The sequence below is a fragment of the Maniola hyperantus genome, chromosome 10 (genome assembly GCF_902806685.2).
Source record: "Maniola hyperantus chromosome 10, iAphHyp1.2, whole genome shotgun sequence".
NCBI classification, from domain to species: Eukaryota; Metazoa; Arthropoda; class Insecta; order Lepidoptera; family Nymphalidae; genus Maniola; species Maniola hyperantus.
Window position 1 is genome coordinate 7613328 of NC_048545.1, and position 17843 is coordinate 7631170.

The 17843-nt window shown below is 36.5% G+C and overlaps 1 protein-coding gene across 3 annotated transcripts; it reads left to right on the forward strand.

Moving 5' to 3' along the window:
- Positions 1-3933: 3933 nt before the first annotated feature.
- On the forward strand, positions 3934-15354 carry LOC117986013 (transcription elongation factor B polypeptide 3-like). Of its 3 annotated transcripts, none has more exons than XM_034972818.2 (10): positions 3934-4111; positions 6242-6440; positions 7801-7976; positions 8222-9368; positions 10030-10133; positions 10915-11090; positions 11669-11757; positions 12209-12408; positions 12786-12935; positions 13536-15354. In XM_034972818.2, exons 1-10 carry the CDS (start codon positions 4040-4042, stop codon positions 13728-13730), a joined length of 2508 nt encoding a protein of 835 aa, XP_034828709.1. In that variant the 5' UTR covers positions 3934-4039; the 3' UTR covers positions 13731-15354. The 3 variants fall into 3 exon arrangements, with proteins under 3 accessions (XP_034828709.1, XP_069357749.1, XP_069357750.1); XM_069501648.1 differs by lacking the exon at positions 13536-15354 and adding an exon at positions 13162-13239; XM_069501649.1 differs by lacking the exons at positions 3934-4111; positions 7801-7976 and having other exon boundaries at positions 6301-6440.
- The last annotated feature ends 2489 nt before the right edge of the window (positions 15355-17843 follow it).

A 17843-nucleotide genomic window follows, 5' to 3' on the forward strand; every position in this document is an offset into this window, starting at 1 on the left:
TTGAAAATCTTTGACCACGATAATGATACCTACTATCAGTTCGGATAATAAGTAGGTATATTGTTTTTGTAACATACGAGAGGTGACAATGGAAACTAAACCCCGTTTTGTCCCTATTACATTTTTGGTCCTGCCTAGACATTTTTCCACTTACACCTGTGTGGTATATTCTGTTCTGTTGCTCTATATGGGGTTGGAATTTGGATATTATCCCATCAGGTTGTACAGGACGCAGTCGCACGGTAAGGGTCCCATTAACATACAAGCAAGTATCTCGATCTGCGGTGGGACCGACCCGGGCAGATACCTACTGCAGCAACGCCGCTCCGTATTGAAGTTGGGCGCAACGTTCCGACTCCCATACCATGGCACGTTTACTTGTTAGCGTGATTCCCAAATGATAACGATCTACTTACTCGTAGCTGCGTACGAAACTAACCATTGTGCCTAGAAATACGTGAACGCATTGGTCCTTTCTTCGCTTGCCTTATACCTAAGCCATATTTCACCGAGAGTGACATGCTGACTATTCTCAGGCACTTAGACAATTTAGAGTTCACTAGTTTACCTACATGCAAAAGTTATTCTGCAAGTAAATCTACTTTTGATGCATTGTGACAAGCGCAGACAACTTTCGCCCTTAATATTGATGTGTGGAGTGTCGATGTCGGTACCCTTTACATTTCTATACCCATACAAAGACTTCTATGTATACCTATAGCAGTCTTTGATTCATTATAAATGCGATTTGCGAAACTGTGTCCTGCTCCTGACTCCTGAGTCCCGACTTTCTGTCAGTTTGTCACATTTTTACGACCGCTTGAACCGATTATGACTAAAGGTATTAAGATGGGTTGCATCCCAGAGACGTACATAAGCTACCTACTTTTTGATCCGGAAAAATCAAAGCGTTTTCGGGATTCAGGACTTGTATCTATTTGGTGCTTATAAAGATTGAGAAGAGCTGGCATCCCGGACATGACGGTACTACTATTACCATCTAGGTACCAAGGCAATTCTATAGTATTCTGTGGTACCTACTTAACTTACTATGTCGGAAATTCCTAACTTGAAGATTCGCCTGAGAATCCTACCGCAATTTGTCCAATTACCGAAATTAAAAGGCAATGAAAAATATCTTAAGAATTTTGTAAAGCGCCTGATGTAAACATAATGCAAAAGGTTTTTTTTACGAATTGAGAGTTAAAATAATGAAGATGAGAAAATATTTAATCTATTCTATCTATTTACACGATCAGTTTCAATTGCTGTAACACACGATGCACGGCGAAAAACGACAATGAAGAGGCTCGAAAGTCGACTAAACTTTTCACGTTGGTTAAGAATAGAATACATTTTTATTCAAGTAACTTTTACAATTGCGTTTATCTTATCAACTCAAAATGATAAGTCATCGACTGGATTATGTTGGTACTTACCTAATTAACCGGGCAGGACGTATCTACGTCGCACCGAGTACTACAGAAGGACGGTCAATAAAGCAATAGCGCCTTAACTAGTACAAGCTAGATAGGTTCCATATTATAGTTAACTACATATTAATTATGTATATAATATGATAATTTGGTAGCGGAAAAATAACGGCAACAACTTACCTACTGTATGTAGTATGTACCTACCTACATGGAACACAGCATGTCGTCTAGACTCTAGTTGCTCGAGTGAGGGATGCAGGCACGCAGGGTCAACCGTACTGTGTAGGAGGACGGCGCCGGTCATTACATCTTGCCCTTTGCAATGTGCCCGCTAGGCAGTGTGTACTCATTTACATAACGTCTCATGACACAGCGATGTTGCAATTATTATATATCTCTACATGGTATAAAACAAAGTCGCTTCCCGCTGCCTGTGCCTCAGCTGTACGCTTAGATCTTTTACGCAACGGATTTTAATGCACATTTCAAACATCAATAGATAATTAGATAGCGTTTCAAGAGGTTTATATACGTATGTGTTAATTTATTGAAATATGACGATAATTGTTCAATGGGGCCCGGTAAAACGTCACGATTCCCTCGAGACGTTGTAAGGGAGTAAAATTTAAAAAAATTACCTACTACCTACTAAGTACCTAGTAAGGTACTAGGTACCTATTCGTAGAATAAATTGATTGAAGTTTTTGTGGCAGAACTCTTTGATAAGACGTAGTAGGTATTAACATGGTAATTGGTAGGTTTTTTCAATGTCTGGATGGTATGTTTTACATCTTTAAAAAAATATTATGTTTTGGGTTAGTTTCAAACGTAGCTACGGTTTCCAGTTTACTTAAATATTTATATCAATAATTATTCTTGGGCTTTCAATTCAATAATAATGTTCCATTCACAACGTTACCCAAAAGTTGAATGGTAACTTTGTCATAGCACAAAATACGATTTATAATCGGAATCTACGGTTTTTTAACTTTTGTTTTTGTGGGTACTGCAAATTATTTAGTAACTTCCATTCTCCCAACATAATATTAAATAAACCCAAAACTATGTGATGGCACCCCAACCCTAAAAACCTTCGCTTCCAATGTTACCCGTTTCTTCTGTAATAGTCGTCCTAACTCACGGATCACCCCAGATCACCTCCGTCCTAACTCATACGCTTGGACTCATACAGTATATAGTAGATAATCTATGACTCATACGCGGCCAAAAGTGATGAACATCGATCTTTAGAAAGAGACAGTCGGCTAGTTTCGGCTTCGTAGAGCGTTATCTCTGTCGCACGAAACACTAATAACCCGGTATCTAAGGAGCTGTTGAAACAATTATAACACAGAGTACATTGAATATATAACTAATTTGTTTCTTTTGATGATTATTTTTAAATTTTTAGGGTTCCATACCTCAACAGGAAAAAAGTAACTCTTATAGGATTAATTTGTTGTCTGTCTGTCTGTATGTCAAGAAACCTATAGGGTTGAACTAGAACCGTTGACCTCGAATCATGAAATTTGCCAGGTAGGTAGGTCTATAGCACAACAGTAAAGGAATAAATCAGAAAAGCGTGAATTGCGTGCGTTAAGCGTGTGAAGCGTGTGGTTCTGTCACAAAAACATTTAAATGTGGTCAAGAACAAATTTTAATGATATTTCCACCTTTTAAAGCAAAATTACTATATCAAGTGGGGTATCAAATGAAAGGACTTCACCTGTATATTCTAAAACGAATCTTTATTTATTTTTATGCATACTTAATAGTTTTTTATTTATATCGTGCAAAATGTTGAACAAATACGACTGTAGTACGAAACGCTCGGTGAGCGAGTCTGACTCGCACTTGGCCGGTTTTTCTAATAAGTGATGTCTTTAGGTTGGGGTAAAATAATATAAAAAAAACATGTTCACATCATGTTCACGCATTTATTTATTTATTATTGAGGTAAATTAAAATTAAGACCGGGCAACACTGAATATAATTTATTACACGTCTCACCGCTTGGATCATGCTTAGACGTAGATAGAGTAATAAAGGTAGATACAGGAAGTTTGCTTTCCCATTCACACTAAAAAGAGAGAACAGATAAAGTTACTAATGTGATAAACAGAGACACAGCTAACCTATTTTTTGGAACTTATCGTGTAACTGGTTTTTTTCAAGAATACATACAACTTACATACAAGGCATGCAACTTTAGTTGCGAAACAAACTTTGAGAATTCGTGGCGTAATTGTATTTCTCATGAGTTATTTACTTGTTTTCACATAAAAAACGTTTAATACAAATATTGTTGATCGGTTAATACAAACATTGACTCCTAAACAATGGTAATCATTGTCGTGTTATTCATCGTTACGTCGTGCTATCGCTATCTCATACGTTGTTACACAGTACTTAAATCTACCTATTATTCAATCTACGTGCTTGGATGAATAATTACCCGTCTGACGTCACAGATGTGAAGACCAATTGATTATATACTCTTTGGTGAAGACATGTGTGTAACAAAAATGGTGCCCGTTTACCAGCTGGCACTTATTTTCTAAATCACTGAAATATCAACATACTTTGTGTAAAGGTGTGGTGTTATGGCGTCTATATTGGATTTAGTTAGGCATTACCAGCATTGTATAGAAAAATATCCTAATGACGAACAAAAAGTAAGTACATCTGCTATGGAATTGTTTAGCGATAAATCGACTTAAAAAAATTAAATATACATCGTCACGAGGCCTAATGAATCTACACTTATTAGCTGGTCTAAATTTCACTATTCTAATTATTTAACATTTTGCCATGCACATTGATATTCCTCGTTTATCAATGTTCTTTTAGTAGGTAGCTAAACAAATTCAATTATGAGATTTTTCAACTAAACGCTAATCTAACCGCACATAGAGAAGGCCTAATACTAGGCCGAAATAATTGAAAACAGTCTTAATATAAACTTAATTAGCTCTGTGATAACACATAATTGAAAAATGTTTACTTATATAAAGGTAGTACATAACTGCCTTAGACTAAAGTTATGTTAGTAGGCAGAACATAGGGGCCGATTCTCTAGTACACAACCTCTAAGCTAAACTAAATTAACAGGTCTAAATCTAATGCTATCCTTTTCCGCAAGCAACATTATGAAAGGGATAGCAATAGATTTAGACGTGCCATTTTAGTTTAGTTTAGGGATTGTGTACAATGGAATTAGCCACAATGGGGCCGATTCTCTTGAACACAATCTCTAAACTAAACTAAATTAACAGGTCTAAATCTAGTGCCATCCTTTTCCGCAAGCAACATTATGAAAGGGATAGCAATAGATTTAGGCGTGACATTTTAGTTTAGTTTATAGATTGTGTACAATGGAATTAGCCACAATATTTGTCCAAAAAAACTACTTTCTTTGCTGAGGAGGAGGAACAGGGACCCTGAGACACAGGTTTATTAAACTTACTTCACTGTCCCCGACACAAATTGAAAAGTGGCTTAGTCTTTAAAAACATATTTTTTCATTTTCATTGCTGCTTCTTGGACCTAACATTTACTATGGGTTTCAAATTTAACGACCATACTGCACAGTGTATTACATAGCTATATGTATATTATACAGTGTGATAATATGATGATACAATGGAACAAAAATAAAAATTTATAATAGATGTATTTTATTGAAACCTGCAAAATATCTAGATTATAAAAAATGTATAGGAGGAAAGATTTGACATGTTTTCTATAGGTAGATATATGACATACCTTTTGCTAATTGCCTCACTTCTGCCCTATTGCTGCAATAGATATATTGTGTGCAAACACAACAACATACTCTGAATTTAAAAACCGGCCAAGTGCGAGTCAGGCTCGCGCAATGAGGGTTCCGTACTACAGTTGTATTTTTTCGACATTTTGCACGATAATTAAAAAACTATGATGCATAAAAATAAATAAAAATCTGTTTAGAATGTACAAATGAAGACCTTTCATATGATACCCCACTTGATATAGTCACTCACTTCGAAAGTTGAAAATACTAATTATTAGTTCATGACCACAATTTAATTTTTTTTGTGTGATCTAACCCTAAATTCACGGTTTTTAGATTTTTCCCCAAATGTCAGCTATAGGATCTACCTACCTGCCAAATTTCATGATTCTAGGTAACGGGAAGTACCCTGTAGGTTTCTTGACAGACAGACAGACAACAAAGTGATCCTATAAGGGTTCCGTTTTTCCTTTTGAGGTACGAAACCCTAAAAATAGGTAATCTTTTTAGTTCCATACCCAAAGGGTTACAATGGGCCCTATTACTAAGCCTGTGCTGTCCATCTGTCCGCCTGTCCGATTTCGTAAGACCAGCATCAATCATTATTCCAATCTTCTGATTGGCTGAATTTGTGCGATTCTTGTATCAATTGTCAACAATGCATTGTAACCAATATTGAACGAGCGTCAACCAATCAGAGGTGATTGCGATTGTGACATTGTACCCGTCATTCTACCGCAATCGAGCAGTTGTTAATATGTTCTCTCTCTGTGTGTGTCATATTCCTCATTGCTGAAGGTTGTGATTCCTTTTCCATTAATGAAATTTTGCTAAGTGATCTCTTGACATAATGCCATAGATACCATGGGTTTCTTGATACTTCTGCATGTTTAATACATGAAATACTGGATGATGTAATCGTTCGCATTTATCATATGGGTTGTGATAACAAATCATAGTAACTTATATGTATAATGAAATTCTTTCAGGTGATGATAATATGTAATATAATGTAATTTATGTAATTTTTCAGGTTTTAAAATGTATTGACAAGTTATACAACTTAGGGGTGACAGTCCAGCATCTGCAAGAGACAGGTGTTGGCCGTACAGTCAATGCTTTACGCAAGGAGCCTGGTGATGTGGGACAGGCGGCAAGGGCCCTTGTGTATAAATGGAAGGTGATGGTTGCTGCTGAAGAGAGTGACCAGGAGGGAGAGCATAACAATGAGAGTGAGATTTTTTTTATTTGTCTTGTTTGTATTTTCTCTGTGTGTTGTGGTCCTTATTGCTTAGGATCTAGTCTCCTTTATATTCATAAGGGTAGGAATTTCATTAGGTTCCCAGATCTTTCTGTGTACCTACTACTCCACTAAGAAAATGAGATTTTAACTCTTACGTTTTTAACAGTTATTATAAGTCCCGCAAATTGCCATTTCGATGTTATAAGACATGGTTCACCATGTCTTATAACATCGAAATGAAGACATTTTGACGTCAGCCGAAATAAAAATATACCATCAGCTCGAATCTTCAGTCTAGTGCTGACGTCACTAAAATCGCGGCCACGCGCATTAGCAATTTGCGGGACTTACACAGATGTTAGTGGTAATAACTGGGACTGAGGGCTTATAGAGCTCTCCAATTCAATGGTAAGTAATACTGGTGATGCAGTAGAAGTTAAAATACACTGAATAAGAAGTATGGTGGATTGTAGACAACTTCGCCACAACCCAAGAAGATTTACAACAATTGTGCATAATATGTTGATGTGTATACACAAATTACACATGTTACATGTTGATGTGTATAACCAAATGAACAAGCTCACAGCAGCTGCTAATAAGATTACTAATAAAAAATGTGACACTTATACTTGGCACTAAATGACAGAAATAAAATGCTACACTGTACAAGAAAGGGCACACTTCACATAAAATGCTATGCTTACTCCACATAAACACTTAAGCTTCCGCGTTAATAATTTTTAACTGTTTTCAGATTTAATATTAATCTATACCTACTTAATGAGAATATCTGTTGCTTTGTAATTAAGTAGTTTGTTCTCATCAACAGTGGCGTGCACAGGGTTTGAAGCCAGGGTATGCATTAGTTAAGTAGGAACCTGTTTACTGGCAGGTCATAATGAAAAATATGCATATAGCTATTACAACTGGGGTAAGCAGTGCATTTATGCCTCTATGACCTGCACGCCACTGCTCATCAATATACGTATATAATAATACTATTACATGGTATGCTAGATTTACAGTACAGTAGATAGACAAAGCTTGCTATACAAAATGACAGTTATTTTTTGTGCTGATTCGAAGCACCCGACTGAGCGTACTGAGAATTAAAATTCACACTTTGTGTCAAATGATTGTTGTGTTAATATGTTGGTACCATGTCTCATCACTAACATTTAGTTCCGAGTCCCTCACATAACGCTCACTGCTGCTATCAGCGCCAAAATGGCGATAATCGTGTTAGTTCAAAAACATGTCGTCTGTCGTATATCTAGCGTCCTATGTGATAATATTATCATATATCTATGTCAGTACTTTATCTGAAATTAGCCCTTTGTTTGTAGCCTCAAACTACAATGGACATGAGCATGGGAGAGATTACGACAATAATCCATCAGAGTCTAGAAATAGACATGACAAACCTGAGAAATATGATAAAACACCAAAAATTGAGGAAAAGCACTATAAACAGTCAAATGGAGACCACAGTGGGAGTAAGAGAAAGTATCACAGCAGTGAGGTGAATATTTTACCGCAAAAATGTTTATACTATGATCAATGACCATGTCAAATAACATTACACTACTCAATATTTTACTCCACATGTTATCAATGTAGTATTTATTTAATATTTTTGTACACTGGGATACCTACCTATTGTAACAAACCAAACAACACCATGTAACTTACCTTACACTATAGTTTCATTTATTATTGAATTCTAAGTGCATACCTATGTAATATGTTTATAATTTAATTTTTTAGGAAGAAGATCCTGATACAAAAAAATCAAAATACACAAGTTCAAAAGACAATGGATACATAAAACCTGAAGTGAAAGTGAAAGTGGAACCATCTGATAGTGAACTTGACAGCCAAGATGACACATCTAGTGAAAGTGACAGCGACGCGTCACAGTCGTCTGAAGAAGAAAGAAAGAATGATGTTAAAGTGAAAATAGAGAAAGTGGAAAATACTGACAAGCATGAGTCAACTGCTAGTAAGCAGTCATCTCGGGGTAGTCATGATACACATAAATATGAATCTAGTTCTGAAAGTGTTAAAGAACACTACAGACATAACACTTCAGAGACAAGTCATTCCTCTGAAAAATCTTCTAAAGATAAATCTAACAATTCCCAATCATATAAAAGTTCCAAAGAAGGAGATAGGTCCATTGTTAAGAAAGAAAAAGAACATAAGTCTGACAAAGGAAAAAGTCACCGAGAAGAATCCTCAGACAGACACCGGTCTAGTAAAGACTCTGAGAAACAAAAATCAAGTAGTAGCTCAGAAAAGCCTAAATCTAATGGCAGTTCCGAAAAACATATATCTGGTTCTAGCCCAGAAAAGCATAAACATAGTAGTAGTTCTGAAAAACATAGATCTGATGGCAGCAATGCAGAAAAACACAAATCCAGTAGTAGTTCAGAAAAACATAAACCCAGTTCCTCTGAAAAACATAGGACCTATTCAGAAAAAGGTTCAAGTAGTTCTGAAAAACATAATTCTAGTAAATCTGATAAAGACAAACACAAAAGCTCATCAGAAAAAGAGATCTCAAGTGATAAACATAAGTCAAAAGAAACAAGTAGTAGCAGTAGTAGTAAAGATAAGCACAGCTCATCAAGTAAAGAAAAATCAAAAGACAAGCATAGTTCCTCTAGAGAAAAAGAAAGCAGTCATAAAAGTGACAAAAAACATTCATCATCTAAAGAAGTTGACAAAAAAAATTGTGATAGTAAGCGAAAGTCTGATAGTGGTTACGATGACGCAAGTAGTAAGAAAAATAAACACAAATCAAGCTCTAGTTCCAGCAAGTCTAGCAGTAGCAAGTCAAAAGATGAGATACCAAAGAAACAATCTAAAATAAATGGCGAAACCAATGACGGTGGCATTGATTGTGGTTCAGGTAAGTTACAAATAATAATTGAGAAGCTGGCAAACAAAACGGTGTGATTACACTTCTGATCAAAATACTTTTTATCCACTAATTACAAATCTGAAATCATTTCCAAGCAAAACGACCTAAAACAGTACTAAAATTTAGTCCAAAGTTTATGATTTCAATCAAAACGGCTCAATTACAGTAAAGTTTCAACAGCTTTCATTCAGTTTTTTGCTCATCCGGAAAAAAAAATTTCATAAGAATTACCCGGTTTGTTTGCTAGCTCCTTTATTTATTTATTTAATAAGGAACACTTACAACATACATATTCTACGCTAGCTTATCCCCGCGACTACGGCCGCGTGGACTACACAAATTTCAAATCCCCATTTCACCCCCTTAGGGGTTTAATTTTCAAAAATCCTTTCTTAGTGGATGCCTACGTTATAATAGCTATCTGAACGCCAGTTTTTAGCCCGATCCGTCCAGTAGTTTAAACTGTGCGTTGATAGATCAGTCAGTCAGTCACCTTTTCCTTTTATATATTAAGATTTACTACATAACTTACTAACACTATATATAATATGTATATCGATAATAAGTGTACACAACATTTACAATTTCCTCCTTAATTTGTTTGTTGTTCACAATATGGTCAGTTTCCATTATATGTTATTTTTCTCAGGCGCCAGTTTTGCGGAGGCCCTAGGCATGCTAAGTCCTGCTAAACCCAAAAAGAAGTCTTTTACCAGAGAAAGCACACAATCACCTAACTCCTGCAGTGAAGATGTAAGTGTGTCCAATTCCAATTTAAGATTTACAAGAATAAACTTAATGAAAGTTAAACCAACCTGGTTGTTTTTGTTAAGATTGTCAAAAATAAACTTAAAGTTAAATGAAATTACTTATTTTGTATCTACAACTAGCCTGTAAAAATAATCTGTATTTAAAAAAATTCAGTCACCCTCATATTTTTTGCAACACTACTTTCGGTTTTTTAGAACAGTGTGAAGTTGTTTTCAATGATTAAAAATAACATATTGAAATTAGTTTAATCTAGGAATTTTGGGAATAATTAACATCGTTGCGCATCAAGTGTCAGCTAACGTGTTCGGGCTTCATTTGCCTTGGTACCATTTTTCCTTGTCGGATAGGACCTGTTCGTCGTTAACGGCGGCGCCCAAATTTTGAGGAAAAAAATCTAAATGTGAGAGTAAAGTTATCTTGGAGGTTGCTGACAAGGTGGTTTCCAAAATTACGACTAACTTCCATGCATAGAAAAATCTATAGGGTTAAGTTTTTGTTCAAACAGTTCATCAGTTAGGGCCTTTTATTTTTAGCACTACAAAAATTACGTCTTTTATTTTTTAGCACCGCAACTAATTCTGTTGTACAGTCTCTAAACTGAATTGATGGGTCGAATTATTTAGTGCCGTTTCGCAATCCTTTTCCGCAAGGTGCATTGTGAAATAGTACATTTAGACCTGTCATTTTAGTTTTGTTTAGAGATTGTGTAGAACAGAATTAGCCATAATATGTTTGTTGATCTTGTGGTTGTTGTTGTCGGCAGCTGAGCCCGGCCGCGCTGCTGGCGCCCAGCACGAAGCTAGCACCGCTGCCCGCGCTGGAGATCTCGGCGCTGCCGGAGATCTCGCCGCACTACCGGCCGCGCCCTCCGCCCAAGTTCTTGCCGCACTTCACTGACGAGGACGCGATGAGCTGCGTTATATCCTCCAAGAACCAAAGGTGAGCTAATCCTACCGGCGCTGCGGATCTTGGCGCTGCCGGAGATCTCGCCGCACTACCGGCCGTGCCCTCCGCCCAAATTCTTGCCGCACTTCACTGACGAGGACGCGATGAGCTGCGTCATATCCTCCAAGAACCAAAGGTGAGCTATTCCTACCGGCGCTACGGATCTCGGCGCCGCCGGAGATCTCGCCGCACTACCGGCTGCGCCCTCCCCCCAAGTTCCTGCCGCTTTTCACTGACGAGGACGCGATGAGCTGTCATATCCTCCAAGAACCAAAGGTGAGCTATTCCTAGCGGCGCTGCGGATCTCGGCGCCGCCGGAGATCTCGCCGCACTGCCGGCAGCGCCCGCCGCCCAATTTCCTGCCGCACTTCAGTGACGAGGACGCCATGAGCTGCGTTATGTCCTCCAAGAACAAAAGGTGATACAGCGCTAATCCTACCGCGCTGCGGATCTCGGCGCCGCAGGTGCGGGCATTTCATCGTAAAACTCATATCAGATATCAAATAGTCAATGTTTAATACGATATTTTTTAGTTAGTTAATTAAACAAAAATAATATTTCCTTACTTTCAGAACCAAAGTTTACTCTGGCAACAAAGTGATAGGAAAAATTCCTACTTTGTATGAAATGTGCGTGAACGTCCTACAAGAACATATAGACGGTAAGCCCCATCAACTATATGGCAATGCTATATTATAATTTTATTATACTGATTTATCTATTTTCAGCATCTAGATTATTATCTTTTAAATCTCCCTATTATTTATGTCCGAAAACAATAATTCAATTAAAATTTTGAAAGGTGATGACCCTTGAAACATCTCAGAACCAGCACAGTACCAGTACAACCGGAAAACTACCTTTTTTGGAGCTGTGCCATACATGACATTCTTTGTTCCGGCGCTTCTTCTGCTTGACATGTTGGCTTTAATGCTCAAGTTAGTGAAGGAGGCGCCGGGATAACCAAGTCTTGGTCATAATATGTGATGTGCAGCACAATTTAAGAAATAAACGTTTTTTATTTTTTTCAACTCATACGACCAGTGTCGTGCGAACTTACAACACAAATTCGTACCTACGAGCGCGGTCTTAAGCTATTTGTCTTTGTACAGCTCTTGAGTACACGGGCGGAGTTCCGTACGAGATCCTCAAGCCGGTGGTGGACCGCGCGACGCCGCAGCAGCTTTTCGTGCTGGAGCACTATAACCCTTACCTCATGGAAGACACGGACCACTTGTGGCAGAAGTTCTGCGAGAAAAACTTCCGCACCAAAAAGCGACAGGAGTTCGAGACTTGGAGGGAGATGTATATGGTAAGACCAACCACTTCTATGTACTACTAATGGGCCGCCATATTGTGAAGCATGCTTGTAAGTGTCGTTTCAGCCAAAGGTGCGTAAACTACGCGCTGATATCTACGCATTCTGTGCTTCTACGCGCATGCGTGTCACACACAAAAGCGTACTAATTTGTTTTCCCTTTTTAAAATACGAATGTGAGAGCTTTTGTCTTTATGGAGTTTTATAAGAATTGTATTTAACCGACTTGCAAAAGGTGGTTCTCAATCTGGCCCGTTTTTTTATGTAATATAAGTATAAATCGAGTTCTTTTGTTTTAATAGGCTTATTTTATGTGTCAATACAACTTTTCTGTTTTACAATTAATAACTTTTTCTGAATATATTTTGTAGAGATGCCAGGAAGAGCAAGAAATTAGATTAAAATCCCTCACCAATAACATAAGGATTGCTCAAGAAGCCAAAAAGGCACCCATCAAGCAAACAAAAATGGCTTACGTGGATTCGGTAGTGAAACCTCCACGGAATATCTTGAAAAAACAAGTAAGTGGAACATTCAAAATGGTTGAAATCCTATAATATACGTTATTATTACTAGTTGATCCGTCCTGTCTTCGCTCGAGTGGAATTTTTAAAAATCGGTGAAGGGGTTCCAACGGTCCTGAAACACACACTTCTGTATTTTTAGTAGGAAGCCCATTTACCAATTTTCATAGATATCGTTGGCAAAACCGCGTTACTGTTTCATTTTGCGTTACATTGTTTTTAGGGTTCCGTATCTCCAGAAAATGAGGAACCCTCTGACAGGATGTCTGTGTCGTGTCTGTAAAGACCTACCAAGGAAATCAAAACCTACAGGTACAATCGTGACATCCCGTTGACCTAGAATCGTGAATGGCAGGTAGCAATGTTTGATAGCACAAGTAAAGGGAAAAATCCGTGAATTTGTGCTTACATCACAAAAAAATTAAATACTTCGTGTTATTTCATATACGATGGTACGAAACCCTTCGTGTGTGAGTCCGACACGCGCTTGGCCTATTATTTTATATAAACAAAAAGTAAGGTCCACGCAGATTTCGAACGATAAACTAGAAAGTATTTCCGAGCCAGTAAGATGAAAATAACTATTGTATTTGTCAGGCTCAACATGGAACAGCGTTCGCAGCGACGGCCAGCCCGGCGGCGCGCGTGGCGGCGCTGGCGGCCGCGCCCAACGTGCTAAAGGGCGGCCGCGCGGCCCCCGCGCCCGTCACCACCTCTGCCTCCGCGCTCAAGCCCAAGAAGGCGCCGCTCATGCAGAAGGCGCTGCAGTTCATGCGCGGCCGGAAGCGATGATAAGCGCCGATATTCCACCAGCGAACCTACTTCATATTATGGGTCATCCATTTATTGTGTAGCAACTTTGTACTTTTCACCCATCTATCAATCAAACTCACAAACGCGTCGCTCACAATGTGCGGCCGGTAAAGGTCGAAGTCGAGGGGCACATTTAACCTGGTACCACCACAAAATCCCTTCAGGCGTCCCCCCAAGAAGGCGCCACGCATACAGAAGGAACTGCAGTTCATGCGCGGCCGGAAGCGATGATAAACGTTGATATTCCACCAGCGACCCTACTTCGTGTGTCATCCATTTGATGAAGCGTAACTTTGTACTTTCTACCCATCTATCACCCAAATCCAAACCGCGTCGCTCACACAGCAAGCTATCGATATAATCTACAGAACTTTTGAAAATCCAGAAAATTCTTTAATTGATAGATCACTAGCTTTATTACCCGCCCGAGATCACTCGGGCGGGTAATATCAATAGGCTGAAAATTATTGCGAAAAAACGGTCGCGAGCAAAAGCTAGTACAGCATAAGTGCAAAATATGCTTGATTTTCGTTTTATAAACTAGGATAAAAATAATGACGTAAACTGAAAAAACTAATTAAATTGATCAAATAACAAAAAAGTTATAAGCATTTAAATATTTCTGATTAGACAGAGCTTCAGTGCTTCGTGCGGTTTCATACAAATTTTCGTTTTGCGAGAAAGGGATAGAAGACCCTCCCACTCCAAAATTAAAATGCCTGTAACTTTGTAAATCTTTGTTGGATTTTAATATTTTTTTCAGCGTACGTCATTATTTTTATCCTAGTTTATAATAAAGTAATAATATTTATCAAATTCAAAAGTAGGAAAATACCCAATTATCCAGTCTGAATATAAGGTGTATGACTGCAGTCAGCAGTGTATAAAAAAGATCTCAGCGGGCCTTGTGTGCTTGACTCTACCTGCGCAGACCACCATGTCACTTCAGATTGGAATACTTTATTTACGATCACTGTATACTGTATATTATAAAATGTGACTTGAAATTTTATTAGGGCCATCTTATTTTAGGTATATTAATTAATCTGCCCATAGTCATAGTTTAGTTTTAAACTAGTTAGACTAATGTAATATGTAAGGATTTAATTTGTCTAGGAATCAGCGAACAGAAACTTAGAAACTTAGGCAACCATTAAAATTAACGTTTACTAGACATATAAAATTTGTTGTTGAGAAAGTGTGTTTTTGATTACAGTACCCGGCAGGAATTAATGTACATCGACCTTTAGAAAGAGATAGCGGTTTCATAGAGCGTTGTCTCTGTCGTTGAGACCGACAAACGTCACATAGGTATAAGTGACAGAGACATCGCTCTTTGAAGTCGGAATCTCTTTCTAAACGTTGATGTACAATATTTCCTGCCGGCTACTGTACTTATGTTATATCTAAATACTAGCTTATGCTCGCGACTTCGTCCGCGTGGACTACATACATTTCAAACCCCCATTTGATCCACTTAGGGGTGGAGTTTCGAAAAATCCTTTCTTAGTGGATACATACATACTCTTTACAAAGAACACACCCTCCAAACATGTCTTTCGGACCAGCGGTTTATAGGCTGTGCGTTGATATATATATATATATATATATATATATATATATATATATATATATATATATATATAAAAGGAAAAGGTGACCGAATGATCTATCAACACCTTGATCAACACAGCTCAAATTATTGGACGGATCGGGCTGAAAGGCATGCAGGCTATTATAACGCAGGCATCTGCTAAGAGATTTTTGAAAAATTCAACCCTAAGGGGGTGAAATTTGTGTAGTCCACGCGGACGGAGTCTCGAGCATAAGCTTGTTTAAACAAGTAGGTATGTTGTTGATTTAACCCAATGACACATGAATTTATTAATTTTTTATTTCATAGAATACACATAATTTTGATGAGGATTCTTCTCATCATTCTAATCTTTCCTCACTCAAATATCAGGTGGTTATATCATCACAAAAAGTTAAAAATAAAATTGTATGTAAGTAATTTGTAGCACATTGTATTTTGTATTGTAATGTGTGAACATACTACCTACATTAATATGTGTTGTATAGTACTGTAAGTACATGTTTTAAAAACTTTGATATATATGTATTACTGCGAAATGACGTTTATGCATTAAGAAAATTCTAGCTAGAACTTAAATGCACTACTAGAGTAGATTTGAAAAATTATGGATAACGCGTAAAATTGAATTCCTCACGCGCCGTTTTAATTTTTTGTGTCAAAGTTTATGTCAATTTGTTGCATTTTCTTGTGTTCTTTAAAAGAATTGCTTATTGGTGATTATATTGTCAACTACATTTAATAAAATAGTCTACACTTTTTTAACCAAATTACATTGAATAAAAATACACTGATCATTTCTATTCTGTTATAATATATTATATTCTAAAAGCTCAAGCTGCTTTAGGCAAAACAATGCTTTCTTATTATATTTTTTGCAACATTACTATTTTAAAGTAGACTAAAATACGAATATGGATAATGTAAATATAGATTATTTATTAAGTTAGGAAAACATTATATTTTAGGAAAGGTACTAATTTGTTCCTGCGTGAAACCAAAAAGAAAAGTTCATACTTTTCAAAATTGACAGAAATTCAAAAACAATTAAGAACAAAAGTAATCTTCAAGAAAATTTGTTTAAAATGTGGCAAGTATAATACAAAATATATAGGTAGCATAAAACAATTTAAAATATGGAGTCAACAAATATCATTTTACACTTAGGTATAGCATAATAGATTGCATCACATTTTTATTAAAAGTTTGATCTATGAGTGACTCAATAAAGCATTTGCATAAATACCAGTATATATTTGGAAAAACTTCGGTCCTTTTTTATTATATACTTGTATTGGTGTTGCTGTGATAAGATGAAATAACAAAAAGTGGTTTATAGATTTTTTAATATTATAATTACTTCTCAATTATTTACATTAACAAATCACATTCGTTTCCATTATAACACATATTACACTTGTAGAATAATGAATTAAGTACAGTCCTTAAAAAAAACTCCTCGTGTGCCATTTTAACTCTATGGGTCAACTGTGATGTCAAAAGTACGGTTCACCTTTAAAATAAGGTCTAGAATCGTACTTTTGACATGAAATTTAACACAAAAGTAAAAATGGCGCGTGAGGAATTCAATTTTGTGTGTTATACATCACAGTTACTAAAGCCACTCATTATTAAAGTTTAATAATAAGTGGCTTAATAAAGCAACACATTAATTTATAGATATCTTGATATTTTTGTCCTGAGTAGATATCTGTAGGTATGTCTAGAAATAGCAATTTAGCTGAGAAAATTAAATTAAATACATTTCATTAAACAGTTTAATGTAGACACCTACTTACTAGAGTTTATAAACAGGAAGAAAACTAATAATGTAGGTTGATATAGCAAATCTATAAGGTTATACACATAGTTCTATCCTTTATTAAACAAGCCGTGAAAAATAGATGTAAACTAGCTGTGTAATGAGTAACATACTTTGTTATTGAATTAAGGGTGACTAAAATTTTAATCACCAGTATCTTTGTCTTTAGCATGTTGAGTGTCATGAGCATCACTGGAGGGACCCGGTGGTAATGTTTTTAATAATAATTATATTAATTTTAAAAATTGAATGTTAACTTTATCACCTATGATAATTTAATATTAGTACCTAAATATATTGACATTTAAATGTATCTTTAATAAAATCCAAAATCTGTTATCTCATACATCTACAAAGATACCACCTGTGTTGCTCACAATTTATATGACTATACTTTCATGATACGAGCACTGCCAACTGTATGGTGGCAGTGAAAAAATGACAATGCAGTATGGACTAGCACTCAATATGCTAATAATATGATTAAAGTTACAAAAAAAAATTAATTTTAGTACAACATAGTTTTATATTAAATATTTGTACAGATTTTTCACAATCAAGATTGTTAAAGCATTGAACTTTAGTTTTTATTTTACTTCTTTTCTGATTTATGAAAATGCCATTATTTATACTGTGAATATACTTAGTTTGTGGATTTCTTAAGGTCTTTTATTAC

Bases quoted from the DNA above. Each gene is read 5' to 3' on its own strand.
- LOC117986013 (XM_034972818.2), top strand. From the start codon at position 4,040: ATGGCGTCTATATTGGATTTAGTTAGGCATTACCAGCATTGTATAGAA. The intron at 10,134-10,914 runs GTAAGTGTGTCC...TGTTGTCGGCAG, and splicing joins CTAACTCCTGCAGTGAAGAT to CTGAGCCCGGCCGCGCTGCT. The intron at 12,936-13,535 runs GTAAGTGGAACA...TGTATTTGTCAG, and splicing joins GGAATATCTTGAAAAAACAA to GCTCAACATGGAACAGCGTT.